The 17,660-nt window shown below is 44.2% G+C and overlaps 1 protein-coding gene across 1 annotated transcript in view; it reads right to left on the bottom strand.

Annotated features, from left to right (window-relative positions):
- LOC120051962 (leucine-rich repeats and immunoglobulin-like domains protein 1) overlaps positions 1-16,587 on the bottom strand; it is a 28,932-nt gene extending 12,345 nt beyond the window's left edge. The window contains exon 1 of the mRNA XM_038998841.1: positions 16,442-16,587. Coding sequence (XP_038854769.1) covers positions 16,442-16,493 — 52 coding nt within the window. The 5' untranslated portion in view covers positions 16,494-16,587. The remainder of the gene's footprint in view (positions 1-16,441) is intronic.
- Between the last annotated feature and the right edge of the window lie 1,073 nt (positions 16,588-17,660).

Here is a 17,660-nt window from a genome sequence, read left to right on the forward strand (position 1 = left end):
TTGGGCTAATTCAGCTCCAACAGTGTTCAAAACTGTTATGCATGCTGGAGTATAAAAAGCTGTTGAATTGTACTTTTTCTTTACTTTCACATACACTGTGTTCACAGAAACATTGCTCGGATCTTGTCCCCTGGACATTGGAGGACTTTTGGTGTGGATGATGTTCAGGTTAGATATTCCTTTAACTTCTTCTGGCTGCAGCTCGACACCGGTACACTTATGACAACATCCAGCTCAAGTGCAGGGCGCGAAATTCAAAAGATATTTTTTTTAAATATTTAACTTTCACACATTAACAAGTCCAAGACACCAGATGAAAGGTGCACATCTTGTGAATCAAGCCAACATGTCCGATTTTTAAAATGTTTTACAGGGAAGACACAATATGTAAATCTAATAGCTAATCACGTTAGCAAAAGACACCAATATTCTTACTCCATCAGTTTATGACTCCATCAGTAGCTATCACAAATTCGGACAAATAAAGATAAAAATAGCCACTAACCAAGAAACAACCTCATCAGATGACAGTCTGATAACATATTTATTGTATAGCATATGTTTTTTTTTGAAAAATTTGCATATTTCAGGTATAATTCATAGTTTACATTTCAGCTACAATCAGAAATTGCACCGAAAGCAGCCATAATATTTACAGACACCAACGTCAAATACCTAATTACTCATCATAACACATTTCTGAAAAATACATAGTGTACAGCAATTGAAAGACAGGCATCTTGTGATTCTAGACAATATTTCCGATTTATTAAATGTTTTACAGCGCAAACAAAATGTAGCGTGATATTAGCATAGCCACAATAGCCAGAAACACTTGGGCGCCCACGACCAGTCAACATGCACGACAGATATTAGAAATAGCATTATAAAATGTTTCTTACTTTTGGTGATCTACCGTCAGAATGTTGGATAAGGTGTCATTTGTCCAGAATAGTCGTTGTTTTGATCTGGAACGGCAAATATCCCTCTTCATATAGCATTCATATAGCATGGGCACTTGCCAAGTGACACGGATTACTCCAACGTCAACAAAGTTAGAAAACGGAACACGGCAAAACTCCCGAAAAAGTTTCAATAATCTGATTCAACTATATTGAAAAAACATACGTTACGATGATATGGTGACATGTATCAAATCAAATCTAAGACGGAGATGTTCGTATTTCATAACGACAGCTAAACAGAAGCCATATCAATGTCCTCTTTCGCGCCCTCCAGAAACAGGAAATGAACGGTCACGTCAAACAAAGACCTTTTATTCCACCTCTGACCAAGATAGACACGAAATTTCTTCTCTCACCGCATCTTGACAACCAGGGGAAGGCGTAGGAAGTGTTTGTAGACTCCTACGTCACACGCCCATGTATAGGCATGCAGTTGAACAGAGCATAGATTTCTGACATTTCACTTCCTGGTCAGGAAAAGTGCTGCAGAAGGATTTCTGTTTCACTCAGAGAAATAATTCAAACGTTTTTAGAAACTAGAGAGTGTTTTCTATCCAATTGTAATAATAATATGCATATTGTACGAGCAAGAATTGAGTACGACGCCGTTTGAAATGGGCACATTTTTTCTGGCTACTCAATACGCCCCCTGCAGCCATAACAGGTTAAATTATTCCGCTGAACTGTACCATTTGATTGTCATTCATATATTGAAAATTGCACCTTGTTCAAACCACAGGGCCGACCAAAGCAAGGTTTCTCAAACAACTGTGGGGTGTTTGTTTTGATGGTAAGATGCTAGCTATTCAGTATGTTATATTAGTCCTATTTTCTGTTATAACATATGAAAAGTTATTATTATTTCTGTGCTTGCAGCATGCAAAGCACACTATTGTTATTGCTCATACTTCTTCTTGTTAATTATTCTTGACACTTTTTGGGACCTATTTTGTACAGTTTTTACACTACAAACTCCTGCAGAGCTGGACGCTGATGTGACATGCTGTGACTTCTTGGGGGGGATGTCTTCTACATCCTGAAATATATTCCTGGGGAAGTATTATTATTATTTACTATTATCATTATTGTTGTTATCATAACTATCAAACGTAATCTTTCTTAACTTGCAGTACGCTCTGTACATTGCAATGGAAGCACAGTGTAGCGGGCGAACGGCTGTTCCACCTTCGGCAAGAGAAGAGGAGCACGCAGGACTTTGCGCTGGAGTTCCGGACCAGCCTCCGGGAGCCTCCGGGAGGATGTCCGCAGGGAGCTAGCTTGTCAGGACACCTCTCCCTCGACGAGCTCATAGATATGTCAGTCGGACTGGACAACCTGCTAGCTGCCCGCGGGCGTCCAGAACGGGTTCTGTCAGTTCCACCTCCCGGCCCTTCCGCTCCAATACATATAGAGTTAGGGGGGGGGGGGGGCGCATCGAGGGGAACCGGAGGAGGAGGCTCCTCCTGCACCAGTTGTGGTCGGAGAGGACACACTGCCGATCGGTGCTGGAGGAGCTCGTCTGGGTGTCGAGGGCAGGCAGAGCACTTCTCGGTCACCCCAGGTGAGTCAGCACCAGACTCACCCAGAGCTCCTTGTTGGTCACATGTTTTTACTAATCTCTTTCCCTTGGATTTCTCCTTCTCTCCAGCATAAGGCGCTAGTTGATTCAGGCGCAGCTGGGAACTTTATGGATCGCGGACTCGCTCTTAGGTTAGGGATTCCGCTGGTGCCGATAGATCAACCCTTCCCCGTGCACTCTAGATGGCCGACCGTTAGGGTCAGGGCTGGTCAGGGAGGCCACGGTTCCACTGGACATGGTAACGCAGGGGAATCATGGGGAGCGGATTAGTCTCTTCCTTATTGATTCACCTACGTTTCCGGTGGTGCTGGGGATTCCCTGGCTGGCTAGTCACAATCCTAAGATTTCATGGAAGCAGGGGGCTCTCCAGGTGTGGTCAGAGGAGTGTTCAGGTAGGTGTAGAGGAGTTTCCATCGGTGCTACAACGGTGGAGAGTCCAGACCAGGTTTCCACTGTGCGCATTCCCTCAGAATATGCCGATTTGGCTATCACACAATTACCACCTCATCGACGAGGGGATTGCGCGATAAACCTCCAGGTAACGCAGCACTTCCCAGGAGTCACGTGTACCCGTTGTCACAGGAGGAGACAGTGGCTATGGAGACATATGTCGCTGAATCTCTGGGACAGGGGTACATTCGGCCCTCCACGTCACCCGTCTCCTCGAGTTTCTTTTTTGTGAAAAAGAGGTAGGGAGGTCTGCGTCCGTGCATTGATTGATTACAGAGGTCTAAATTCCATCATAGTGGGGTTTAGTTACCCGCTACCTCTCATCGCTACGGCGGTAGAATCATTTCACGTAGCGCGCTTCTTCACTAAACTGGACCTCAGGAGCGCGTATAATTTGTTGCTTATCCGGGAGGGAGATGAGTGAAAGACTGCGTTTAGTACCACATCTGGCCATTATGAGTACCTCGTCATGCCGTATGGGTTGAAGAATGTTCCAGACATTTTTCAATCCTTCGTAGACGAAATTCTCAGGGACCTGCACGGGAAGGGTGTGGTGGTATACATCGATAATATCCTGATCTATTCAGCCACACGCGCTGCGCATGTGTCTCTGGTGCGCAAGGTACTTGGGCGACTGCTGGAGCATGACCTGTACGTCAAGGCTGAGAAATGTGTGTTCCCCAAACAAACCGTTTCCTTCCTGGGTTATCGCATTTCCACCCCTGGGGTGGTGATGGAGTGTGACCGAGTTACAGCCGTGCGTAATTGGCCCACTCCGACCACGGTAAAGGAGGTGCAGCAGTTTTTAGGGTTTGCCAATTACTACCGGAGCTTTATCTGGGGTTTTGGGCAGGTGGCGGCTCCCATTACCTCACTGCTGAAGGGGGGGCGCGTTTACGGTGGTCGGCGGACAGAGGTTTTAGTCGTCTGAAGGCGCTGTTTACCGACGCTCCCGTGTTTGCTCATTCGGACTCCTCTTTGGCGTTCCTAGTGGAGGTGGATGCTTCCGAGGCTGGGGTTGGAGCCTTGCTATCACAGCGCTCGGGCACGCCACCGAAGCTCTGCCCCTGCGCTTTCTTTTTGAAGAAGCTCGGTCCGGCGGAGCGAAACTATGACGTGGGGGACCGGGAATTGTTAGCTGTGGTAAAAGCTCTGAAGGTGTGGAGACATTTGCTTGAGGGGACCAAGCACCCTTTCCTCATCTGGACTGACCACCGTAATCTGGAGTATATCCGGGCAGCGAGGAGACTGAATCCTCATCAGGCAAGGTGGGCCATGTTTTTCACTCGATTTAGGTTCACCATCTCCTATAGACCAGGTTCCCTTAACCTCTCTGGGGCAGGTGGGACGCAATCGTCCCACCTGGCCAATAGCCAGGGAAAATACAGCGCCCCATATTCAAATAAAATGATATAAAAATCAAACTTTCATTAAATCACACATGTAAGATACCAAATTAAAGCTACACTCGTTGTGAATACAGCCAACATGTCAGATTTCAAAAAGGCTTTTCGGCGAAAGCACAAGATGCTATTATCTGATGATAGCACAACAGTAAACAAAGAGTAGCATATTTCAACACTGCAGGCAACACTAACTTTACCAAAACATTTCAAACCACTTTTGTAATACAACGTTAGGTATTTTTAAACGTTAATAATCGATCAATTTGAAGACGGGATGATCTGTGTTCAATACAAAAAGAAAACAAACTGACGCAACTTTTTTCATAACGTGCCTCACTCAAACAATTCACTTAATGTGACCCTCATTTACGATAGCCCTACTTCTTCATTACACAAAGGAATAACCTCAACCGATTTCCAAGGACTGGTGACATCCAGTGGAAGCGGTAGGAACTGCAAGCAAGTCCCTTAGAAATCTGGTGTCTCTAACAAAACTCATTGAAAAGACAGTGACATCAAAAAAATAAAAATTCTGAATGGTTTGTCCTCAGGGTTTTGCCTGCTACATAAGTTATGTTATTCTCACAGACATGATTCTAACAGTTTTAGAAACTTCAGAGTGTTTTCTATCCAAATCTACTAATAATGTGCATATCTTATATTCTGGGGATGAGTAGCAGGCAGTTGAATTTTGGCATGCTATTTATCCAAAAGTGAAAATGCTGCCCCCTGCCCCGAAGAAGTTAACACTACGGCTGACGCGCTGTCCCGTCTCTATGACACCGAGGAGCGGTCCATCGATCCTACTCCCATTCTTCCAGCTTCATGTCTGGTGGCACCAGTGGTATGGGAGTTGGACGCGGACATCGAGCGGGCGTTACGGTTGGAACCTGCGCCCCCACAGTGTCCAGCGGGTCTTCAGTACGTGCCCCTTGGTGTTCGTGACTAATTGATTCGGTGGGCCAATACGCTACCCTCTTCGGGTCATCCGGGTATTGAGAGGACGGTGCGGGGTCTTAACTTCTCTGGGATATGTGGGACGGTAGCGTCCCACTTGGCCAAAAGCCTGAAAAAATGTAGCGCCAAATTCAAATATATTACTAAAAAAATCAATCTTTCATGAAATCACACATGAAAGACACAAAATTAAAGCTACACATTTTGTGAATCCAGCCAACATGTCTGATTTCAAAAAGGATTTACGGCGAAAGGACACCAAGCGATTATGTTAGCTCAGTACATAGCCACAGAAAAACACAGCCATTTTCCCAGCAAAAGATAGTAGTCACAAAAACAGAAATAGAGATCAAATTAATCACTAACCTTTGATGATCTTCATCAGATGACACTCATAGGACATCATGTTACACAATACATTTATGTTTTGTTCGATAATGTGCATATTTATATCCACAAATCGCGGTTTACATTGGCGCCATGTTCAGAAATGCCTCCAATATTTCCGGAGAAATTGCAGTGAGCCACGTCAAATAACAGAAATACTCATCATAAACTTTGATGAAAGATACATGTTTTACATATAATTAAAAATGCACTTGTTCGTAATGCAACCGCTGTGTCAGATTTCAAAAAAACTTTACGTAAAAAGCACACCATGCAATAATCTGAGACGGCGCTCAAAAATAACAACATTTCTCCGCCATGTTGGAGTCAACAGAAATACGAAATTACATCATAAATATTCCCTTACCTTTGATCATCTTCATCAGAATGCACTCCCAGGAATCCTAGATCCACAATAAATCGTTGTTTTGTTCGATAATGTCCATTACTTATGTTTAAGTAGCTACTTTTGCTAGCATGTTTAGTGCACATGTCCAAACGCTCGCGCAGATTTTTTAATTTTTTTAATTTCACCTTTATTTAACCAGGTAAGCAAATTGAGAACACGTTCTCATTTACAATTGCGACCTGGCCAAGATAAAGCAAAGCAGTTCAACACATACAACAACACATGGTTACACATGGAGTAGAACAAACATACAGTCAATAATACAGTGAAAAATAAGTCTATATACAATGTGAGCAAGTGAGGTGAGATAAGGGAGGTGAAGGCAAACAAAATATATAAATAAATAAAAAAGATTAAAAAAGGCCATGGTGGCGAAGTAAATACAATATAGCAAGTAAAAAAACACTGGAATGGTTGGTTTGCAGTGGAAGAAAGTGCAAAGCAGAGATAGAAATAATCGGGTGCAAAGGAGCAAAAATAAATAAATGAATACAGTAGGTAAAGAGGTAGTTGTTTGGGCTAAATTATAGATGGGCTATGTACAGGTGCAGTAATCTATGAGCTGCTCTGACAGCTGGTGCTTAACCTGTTATGGCTGCAGGGGGCGTATTGAGTAGCCAGAAGAAATGTGCCCATTTCAAACGGCGTCGTACTCAATTCTTGCTCGTACAATATGCATATTATTATTACAATTGGATAGAAAACACTCTCTAGTTTCTAAAAACGTTTGAATTATTTCTCTGAGTGAAACAGAAATCCTTCTGCAGCACTTTTCCTGACCAGGAAGTGAAATGTCAGAAATCTATGCTCTGTTCAACTGCATGCCTATACATGGGCGTGTGACGTAGGAGTCTACAAACACTTCCTACGCCTTCCCCTGGTTGTCAAGATGCGGTGAGAGAAGAAATTTCGTGTCTATCTTGGTCAGAGGTGGAATAAAAGGTCTTTGTTTGACGTGACCGTTCATTTCCTGTTTCTGGAGCGCGCGAAAGAGGACATTGATATGGCTTCTGTTTAGCTGTCGTTATGAAATACGAACATCTCCGTCTTAGATTTGATTTGATACATGTCACCATATCATCGTAACGTATGTTTTTTCAATATAGTTGAATCAGATTATTGAAACTTTTTCGGGAGTTTTGCCGTGTTCCGTTTTCTAACTTTGTTGACGTTGGAGTAATCCGTGTCACTTGGCAAGTGCCCATGCTATATGAATGCTATATGAAGAGGGATATTTGCCGTTCCAGATCAAAACAACGACTATTCTGGACAAAGGACACCTTATCCAACATTCTGACGGTAGATCACCAAAAGTAAGAAACATTTTATGATGCTATTTCTATTATCTGTCGTGCATGTTGACTGGTCGTGGGCGCCCAAGTGTTTCTGGCTATTGTGGCTATGCTAATATCACGCTACATTTTGTTTGCGCTGTAAAACATTTAATAAATCGGAAATATTGTCTAGAATCACAAGATGCCTGTCTTTCAATTGCTGTACACTATGTATTTTTCAGAAATGTTTTATGATGAGTAATTAGGTATTTAACGTTGGTGTCTGTAAATATTATGGCTGCTTTCGGTGCAATTTCTGATTGTAGCTGAAATGTAAACTATGAATTATACCTGAAATATGCAAATTGTTCGAAAAAAACATATGCTATACAATAAATATGTTATCAGACTGTCATCTGATGAGGTTGTTTCTTGGTTAGTGGCTATTTTTATCTTTATTTGTCCGAATTTGTGATAGCTACTGATGGAGTCATAAACTGATGGAGTAAGAATATTGGTGTCTTTTGCTAACGTGATTAGCTAATAGATTTACATATTGTGTCTTCCCTGTAAAACATTTTAAAAATCGGACATGTTGGCTTGATTCACAAGATGTGCACCTTTCATCTGGTGTCTTGGACTTGTTAATGTGTGAAAGTTAAATATTAAAAAAATATATCTTTTGAATTTCGCGCCCTGCACTTGAGCTGGATGTTGTCATAAGTGTACCGGTGTCGGGCTGCAGCCAGAAGAAGTTAAAGCTAGTGAGGGAGATAAGTGTTTCCAGTTTCAGAGATTTTTGTAGTTCGTTCCAGTCATTGGCAGCAGAGAACTGGAAGGAGAGGCGGCCAAAGGAAGAATTGGTTTTGGGGGTGACCAGAGAGATATACCTGCTGGAGCGCGTGCTACAGGTAGGTGCTGCTACGGTGACCAGCGAGCTGAGATAAGGGGGGACTTTACCTAGCAGGGTCTTGTAGATGACCTGGAGCCAGTGGGTTTGGCAACGAGTATGAAGCGAGGGCCAGCCAACGAGAGTGTACAGGTCGCAGTGGGGGGTAGTGTATGGGGCTTTGGTGACAAAACGGATGGCACTGTGATAGACTGCATCCAATTTATTGGTTAGGGTATTGGAGGCTATTTTGTAAATGACATCACCGAAGTCGAGGATTGGTAGGATGGTCAGTTTTACAAGGGTATGTTTGGCAGCATGAGTGAAGGATGCTTTGTTGCGAAATAGGAAGCCAATTCTAGATTTAACTTTGGATTGGAGATGTTTGATGTGAGTCTAGAAGGAGAGTTTACAGTCTAACCAGACACCTAGGTATTTGTAGTTGTCCACATATTCTAAGTCAAAGCCGTCTAGAGTAGCGATGTTGGACAGGCAGGCAGGTGCAGGCAGCGATCGGTTGAAGAGCATGCATTTAGTTTTACTTGTATTTAAGAGCAATTGGAGGCCACGGAAGGAGAGTTGTATGGCATTGAAGCTCGCCTGGGGGGTTGTTAACACAGTGTCAAAAGAAGGGCCAGAAGTATACAGAATAGTGTCGTCTGCGTAGAGGTGGATCAGAGACTCACCAGCAGCAAGAGCGACATCATTGATGTATACAGAGAAGAGAGTCGGTCCAAGAATTGAACCCTGTGGCACCCCCATAGAGACTGCCAGAGGCCCGGACAACAGACCCTCCGATTTGACACACTGAACTCGATCAGAGAAGTAGTTGGTGAACCAGGCGAGGCAATCATTAGAGAAACCAAGGCTGTCGAGTCTGCCGATGAGGATGTGGTGATTGACAGAGTCAAAAGCCTTGGCCAGGTCAATGAATACGGCTGCACAGTATTGTTTCCTATCGATGACGGTTAAGATATCGTTTATGACCTTGAGCGTGGCTGAGGTGCACCCATGACCAGCTCTGAAACCAGATTGCATAGCGGAGAAGGTATGGTGGGATTCGAAATGGTCGGTAATCTGTTTGTTAACTTGGCTTTCGAAGACCTTAGAAAGGCAGGGTAGGATAGATATAGGTCTGTAGCTGTTTGGGTCAAGAGTGTCCCCCCCTTTGAAGAGGGGGATAACCGCAGCTGCTTTCCAATCTTTGGGAATCTCAGACGACACGAAAGAGAGGTTGAAAAGGCTAGTAATAGGGGTGGCAACAATTTCAGCAGATAGTTTTAGAAAGAAAGGGTCCAGATTATCTAGCCCGGCTGATTTGTAAGGGTCCAGATTTTGCAGCTCTTTCAGAACATCAGCTGACTGTATTTGGGAGAAAGAGACATTGGGAATGCTTGGGCGAGTAGCAGAGGGGAGGGTAGTGCTGTTGACCGGGGTAGGGGTAGCCAGGTGGAAAGCATGACCAGCCGTAGAAAAATGCTTATTGAAATTCTCAATTATAGTGGATTTGTCGGTGGTGACAGTGTTTCCTATCTTCAGTGCAGTTGGAAGCTGGGAGGAGGTGTTCTTATTCTCCATGGACTTTACAGTGTCCCAGAACTTTTTTGAGTTTGTGTTGCAGGAAGCAAATTTCTGCTTGAATAAGCTAGCCTTGGCTTTTCTAACTGCCTGTGTATATTGGTTTCTAGCTTCCCTGAAAGGTTGCATATCACGGGGGCTGTTCGATGCTAATGCAGAATGCCATAGGATGTTTTTCTGTTGGTTAAGGGCAGTCAGGTCAGGAGAGAACCAAGGGCTATATCTGTTCCTGGTTCTAAATTTCTTGAATGGGGCATGCTTATTCAAGATGGTGAGGAAGGCATTTAAAAAAAATATCCAGGCATCCTCAACTGACGGGATGAGATCAATATCCTTCCAGGATACCTCGGCCAGGTCGATTAGAAAGGCCTGCTCGCTGAAGTGTTTCAGGGAGCGTTTGACAGTGATGAGTGGAGGTCGTTTGACCGCTGATCCATTACGGATGCAGGCAATGAGGCAGTGATCGCTGAGATCTTAGTTGAAAACAGCAGAGGTGTATTTGGAGGGCAAGTTGGTTAGGATGATATCTATGAGGGTACCCGTGTTTACGGAATTGGGGTGGAACCTGGTAGGTTCATTGATCATTTGTGTGAGATTGAGGGCATCAAGCTTAGATTGTAGGATGGCTGGGGTGTTAAGCATGTTCCAATTTAGGTCGCCTAGCAGCACGAGCTCTGAAGATAGATGGGGGGCAATCAGTTCACATATGGTGTCCAGAGCACAGCTGGGGGCAGAGGGTGGTCTATAGCAGGCGGCAACGGTGAGAGACTTGTTTTTAGAGAGGTGGATTTTTAAAAGTAGAAGTTCAAATTGTTTAGGAACAGACCTGGATAGTAAAACAGAAGGTAATCTTTGCAGTAGATTGCAACACCGCCCCCTTTGGCCGTTCTATCTTGTCTGAAAATGTTGTAATTAGGGATGAAAATGTCTGAATTTTTGGTGGTCTTCCTAAGCCAGGATTCAGACACGGCTAAAACATCCGGGTTGGCAGAGTGTGCTAAAGCAGTGAACAAGAGAAACTTAGGGAGGAGGCTTCTAATGTTAACATGCATGAAACCAAGGCTATTACGGTTACAGAAGTCATCAAAAGAGAGCGCCTGGGGAATAGGAGTGGAGCTAGGTACTGCAGGGCCTGGATTCACCTCTACATCACCAGAGGAACAGAGGAGGAGTAGGATAAGGGTACGGCTAAAAGCTATGAGAATTGGTCGTCTAGAACGTCTAGAACAGAGAGTAAAAGGAAGTTTCTGGGGGCGATAAAATAGCTTCAAGGAATAATGTACAGACAAAGGTATGATAGGATGTGAATACAGTGGAGGTAAACCTAGGTATTGAGTGATGATGAGAGAGATATTGTCTCTAGAAACATCATTGAAACCAGGTGATGTCATCGCATATGTGGGTGGTGGAACTGAAAGGTTGGATATGGTATAGTGAGCAGGGCTAGAGGCTCTACAGTGAAATAAGCCAATAAACACTAACCAGAACAGCAATGGACAAGGCATATTTACATTAAGGAGAGGCATGCTTAATCGAGTGATCATAAGGGTCCAGTGAGTAGAGGTTGGTTGGGGTCACGGCGATCCAGACAGCTGGCCGGGTAGATGGCTATCGGTAGCAAGATAGCATAGGATGGAAGTCTATTTTTAGACACCTCGTGCGTTTCCGTCGGTAGATTAGTGGGGTTCCGTGTGGTAGAGGGGATCAATCCAATTGGCAAAATAGATATAGTGACCCAAGAAAAATTGTCCGATATACTTATTCAGATAGCAGCCGATAAGACAGCTAACGATTAGCGGGCCCCAGATGAGCGTTCAGGTAACGTTGCGACGGAGGTGCCAGTTGGATAACTCCCTCGGGCAGATAACGTCGGCAGTCAGTCGTAAAGGCCCGATGGGGCTCCGCATCTGCAGCAAAAAACAAAAACAAAAAAACGGGTCCGGATAGGTGACTGTAGCCCAGGAATGGCTGATGGAACTCCTCAGCTGGCTAGCTCCGGAATAATTTAAGTTTGCTCCGGGATCGACGTAAGCCAATAGTCACACGGTTTGCAGCTAGCTAGCTGCTAAATCAAGGTGCAAATGTCCAGAGCCTACGGCTGAAATTCGGGGACACTGAGAAAAATAGGCCCGGTATGCTCCGGTCCGAGTCGCGTTGCACAAAAGTGCCGATAGATTATCGAGCTAAAGGAATATCTGAAGACCACAAAACGTGGGCAGCTGAAACACCAACGCTAGCCAGCAAACCGGCTAAATTCTGGGCAGCTTCAGATTAGCTACTGGCTAGCTTCTAGTTAGCTTCTGGGTAGCTTCCGGCTAGCTTCTGGCTAGTTTCTGGCCGGCTTCTGGTTAGCCTCTGGCTAGCTTCCACTGTGGATTTTCAGATTTGAGGTAAATAATACTTTTTTTTTTGTAATTGGTGAGGCGGGTTGCAGGAAAGCTTTTCTAGTTGAGTTCCTGGATAATAAAATATATAAAGATATGCGAAGAAAGGTGTAAATATATATATATATATATACAGGACACGACAATACGAGGACAAAATGACGTCTGAACTGCAATGCCATCTTGGAACAGTGATGCAGGCGAACTCGGACGAAAACTTCAAAAAGTTATATAACAGGTCGAATAAACTGGTCAAACTAAGTAGAGAATCAATCTTCAGGATGTTGTTATCATCCAATAACGTTCCAACCGGAGAATTCCTTTGTGTCTGTAGAAGTTATGGAACGCAAGGCAATATCATGAGGAAAGCGCATGACCAGGAACTGGCCTTCTGCCAGACCAATGACTGAAACACCTCCCATCCGGCCCCACATCACACTAGAGGCTTCATTCCATGTTCTACAGACTGTTGACATCTAGTGGAAGGCGTAGGAAGTGCAAACAGATCCATATCTTACAGGGAATTGAATAGGCGATGAGTTGAACGTTGACCAGTCTCAGAATTCTTCCTGTTTGGATTTTTTCTCAGGTTTTTGCCTGCCATATGAGTTCTGTTATACTCACAGACATCATTCAAACAGTTTTAGAAACTTCAGAGTGTTTTATATTCAATAGTAATACTAATATGCATATATTAGCATCTGGGACATAGTAGGAGGCAGTTCATTATGGGCACGCAATTCATCCAAAAGTGAAAATGCTGCCCCCTATATCAAAGAAGTTAAAGGGAAGTACGGGTAGCCCACTTTAGTGAAGGACGTGAGGTTTTATGTCTCCTCCTGTTCGGTGTGCGCTCAGAGTAAGGCTCCTAGACACCTGCCTACAGGGAAGTTACAGCCCCTCCCCGTTCCACAACGGCAGTGGTCTCATCTGTCGGTGGATTTTCTCACCGACCTTCCCCCGTCTCAGGAGAATACTACGATCCTGGTTGTTGTGGATCGGTTTTCTAAGTCCTGCCATCTCCTCCCGTTGCCCGGTCTACTTACGGCCCTACAGACTGCGGAGGCCCTGTTTACCCACGTCTTCCGGCACTACGGGGTGCCTGAGCACATCGTTTCTGACCGGGGTCCCCAGTTCACGTCCCGAGTTTGGAGGGCGTTTATGGAGCGTCTGGGGGTCTCGGTCAGCCTGACCTCGGATTTTCACCCTGAAAGTAATGGGCAGGTGGAGAGAGTGAACCAGGATGTGGGTAGGTTTCTGCGGTCGTATTGCCAGGACCGGCCAGGAGAATGGGCAAGGTATGTCCCATGGCCGGAGGTGGCTCAGAACTCACTCCGCCACTCCTCCACGAACATGTCGCCTTTCCAGTGCGTGTTGGGCTACCAGCCGGTCCTGGCACCGTGGCATCAGAGCCAGACCGAAGCTCCTGCGGTGGAGGAGTGGGTGCAGCGCTCAAAGGAGACCTGGGAAGCCGTCCAGGAATCACTTAAACAAGCTGGTGGGCAGCAGAAGAGGAGCGCTGACCGCCACCGCAGTGAGGCCCCCGTGTCCGCACCGGGGGACAGGGTCTGGCTCTCGACCCGAAACCTGCCCCTCCGCCTGCCCTGCCGGAAGCTTGGGCCGCTGTGTGTGGGGCCATTTAAAGTCCTGAGTAGGATAAACGAGGTGTGTTATAGGTTACAGCTCCCTACTTACTATCGTATTAACCCCTCGTGTCTCTCCTCAGGCCGGTGGTAGCTGGTCCCCTGCAGGAAGGTGAGGTGCCGGAGGTCCCTCCGCCCCCTCTGGACATCGAGGGATTTCCATCACTGCTGAGTGATTTCCATCGCCCTGCGCACCGCCCTCCGGGTCGCCTTCGAGGCCGGTGTTGGCGCACTGCGGGAGCCGCGCGTCAGGGGGGGGGTACTGTGACGACTTCTACCGAAGGTGGCTCCTGTTCCTGTTCGGGCGGCGCTCGGCGGTCGTCGTCACCGGTCTACTAGCTGCCACCGATTCCATTTTCTTTTTTCTGTTGATTATGTCTTTATTGGTTTCACCTGCTTCTTGTTTGGGGGTTATTGCAGGGCTATTTAAGCTATACAGTCATTCTACAGTGCCTTTGAATTAACACGAGTTTGTCCAGTCTTTGGTTTGAGTATCATGTGGTGAGCTATGCATGCCTAGTTTGTTAATTTAGCATAGCAAATGCTCTTATATTCCCATGCCCACAGTCAACACAAATCTATTTTGTAACAACAATAACATGGAATGAAATATAATAAATTAGTAGATAGTTTCCTGAGTGTAATACAAGTTACAAGTGCATATACTGTAGGCCTACCTGATGATATGCGGCTCTGTGTTAAAACAAATGTATTTTTCTCAAATTCGACGATTAGATACTTCAGATGTAACTGGTTCATTTTACTCTGTTAGCACTGTTCCTAATCCTCTTTTTTAACAGCCTGTATTGAAATCACAACCTCTCTGGTGCTGCAGCAGGCGCTCATTCATTGTCTTGCTCTGGTGTGATATTAAAAGATTATGCTTGTCTCCAGTCATGTAAAATGAAGTAGAATTGCATAAAATGTGTTTATAAAAGGCAATTTCTTCTCAGAATTCAAATAAGATGATAGATTCATGCAGTGCTTTTATTATAATGGAGATCTTTTCCCTCCTACTCTTGTCCGCGGTGGAATGTGAATCCACAACCTTCTGACAACTTTGGCATGTAGGCTAATGCTTACAAAATGAAGACCAGTTTCTAAAACTACATATCTAAAGGCTCTGGTCTGTCCATGGATTGAGGATAAAACGGTAGGCATGTTCTCTGCTATCCACTTTGTTTCATTTTGGGTACAGAGGAGGGTCAATTGTCTTTTTTCAAGCGGTCAGGGAGTGTAAAAATATATGTTACTGAAGGGTCATCCATTTTCATTTCAGAGAGGTCCGATGTTCTCCAGGTATCCCTCATTAAAAATAACTTACAGTCCCTTAATAGTTCACAAGCACCTCAGTCAAGGAACTGAAGATAGATCTGACAGACAAAACCAAAACCTGAAAACCCACATTGTTTCCTTCTCACACTACATCTTAAATACTTTGAGGGCTTGTTTCCCAGACACATATTAGGCCTAGTCCTGGACTAAAATACTATTTTAATGGAGATATTACATTGTGCATACTTTTTAGTCCAGGGCTTAATCTGTGTCCAGGAAACAGGCGCTGAACATTTGAGAAACGGGGTTCTTCATTTTGTTGATGGACCTGGGCTCATTGTCATTCAATGATACAACACCATGACCAACTCTAGTTCTTATCATGACAATAATGTTTTAAAACATCATACAAATCATAAACACAGTTGTTCATGTTACAGTTTCAGAAAAGGTAGGTTGTTCAAGATCAGCGCTTTAGGCAAGTTGGACAAACATCTAATGCAGTGAGTTGATAAAATCTTGTTACCAAGAGGAAATGCTCTCTCTTCTCCATCCTGAACACAGAGGGGAATGACGTGTGTGAGCTCACGTTCAAGCCCAACATTCAAATAAGAGGCAAATTAGTTGCAGTCAGATCCTTAGTCCCAGAGAAATAGATAACAAAGTCACCTTGAGTTACTCAAGTTGATCAACTTCGCTTTCTCTATGAGATACAACAGAGAGTTTGTCTGCACAATTTTCTTTACACAACTGTTGTTAGGTGTAGCCATCAACGCTTGTGAACATAGCCATGCGAAATAGGGGTGCTATAGCACCCCCTGAAAAATAAAAAAGGAAAAAAACTAACAAAAACAGCGCCCAGCCCCCACCATCATACTGCTTTCTGCGGCTATACTTGTCTAATTGCTTTTGCACAGAAAATCTCCCTACAACCTTATCAAATGGGTCGATGTCTCCTTTTATATCAGTTGTGTAACTTGAGGGTGTACGCTACGCCTGGAACAGTGGAAGTCCCATAACATTGTATAAAGCATCAGGTAGCCAAGCCTGCAGATATAGTAATTACATTTGGGAACATAACTAATAACACTAATAAGCCTACATGTACAGCTTACCTATATACATGTATATATATTTGACATTTCTGTATCACATGGAAAAATGTCTAAAGGTGTCACAAATGAGTTTAAACACAGCTGTCTCCAGTCTCTACAACCACAGTCACAATAATCAAGGGGCACATACCGAAGAGATGCAGTAGCGTCACCTTCAGTTTTTTTCTTTGAGAAAACAGCATTGTAGCCTACAATCCATCCAATCATCCAACTGGTTCCACACAATCATCTACAAATAACATGACATAGTATGAGAAACTCGACAAGAGTGCCCAGACATTGAGTTTGTTAGTTTAAGCTGTCCCAGGGGCCGGGTGGGCGGAGTTTGAAACAACTACCACTCCATCTACAGCTGTATTTGCTTTTCACACGCAACACAAAAAAGAGGAGGGGCATGGAGGGAGATATTATCCTGTTATCCGAGCAGTAGCCTTGGTGGTGTACCCAGGAGTCTTTGCATTGTTTTTCAATATGATGAAACCGCATCAAAGGTAACACCTGTTAATTTGTCCCTCAAAAGACTGTTATAGATGAACTTAACCTGTTTGCATTCTTTCTAGCCCAGATAATTGTTGAATGTTGAGTGATGGTGGATGAGCATTCCATTTTGATGCAGAGAACAGAGAGAGAGAGAGAAGGGGGAGAGCGAGAGAAGGGGGAGAGTGAGAGACAGGAGAGAGAGGGGGGGGGGCGAGAGAGAGGGGAGAGAAAGAGAGAGGGGAGGAGAGAGAGAAAACAGCCAGATCACACTCTAATCATTCTTGATTAAACATTATTATTTATTTATTTTTTACATCAAATAAAATTACATTTTATTGGTCACATGCACATATTTAGCAGATATTATTACGGGTGTAGCGACGTGCATTTATTTAATGGATATTGTATGTTTGTGAAGGATTCACCATCCTACTTTGGAAACAATTTGACCAGGTGACACAATAATGATCGATTTGAACAGGGCGTAATGTGTTTAGTGTCTGTGTGTGCAGACAGTCAGCTGTCTATTTTGATCCACATTGGGTGAACCGTTTAGGAATTACATCACTTCTTGTACATAGTTCCCCTAATTTAGGGGACCAAAAGTATTGTCATATTTCTACAATTGTTCTTTTAGTTTGAAAATGTGTTGTAGGTTGTTTAAAAAATCCCAATTGAATCCCTTTTAATATTTTTATTTAAGGCAGCAAAATGTGAAAACTGCGCAAGGGTTTGTTGAGTTGCTAGATCGAAAGGTTGCTAGATCGAAAGGTTTCTAGATCGAATCCCTGGGCTGACAAGGTAAAAATCTGTTGTTCTGCCCCTGAACAAGGCAGTTAACCCACTGTTCCTAGGCGTCATTGTCAATA

Source organism: Salvelinus namaycush, chromosome 8 (genome assembly GCF_016432855.1).
Source record: "Salvelinus namaycush isolate Seneca chromosome 8, SaNama_1.0, whole genome shotgun sequence".
Lineage (NCBI taxonomy): Eukaryota > Metazoa > Chordata > Actinopteri > Salmoniformes > Salmonidae > Salvelinus > Salvelinus namaycush.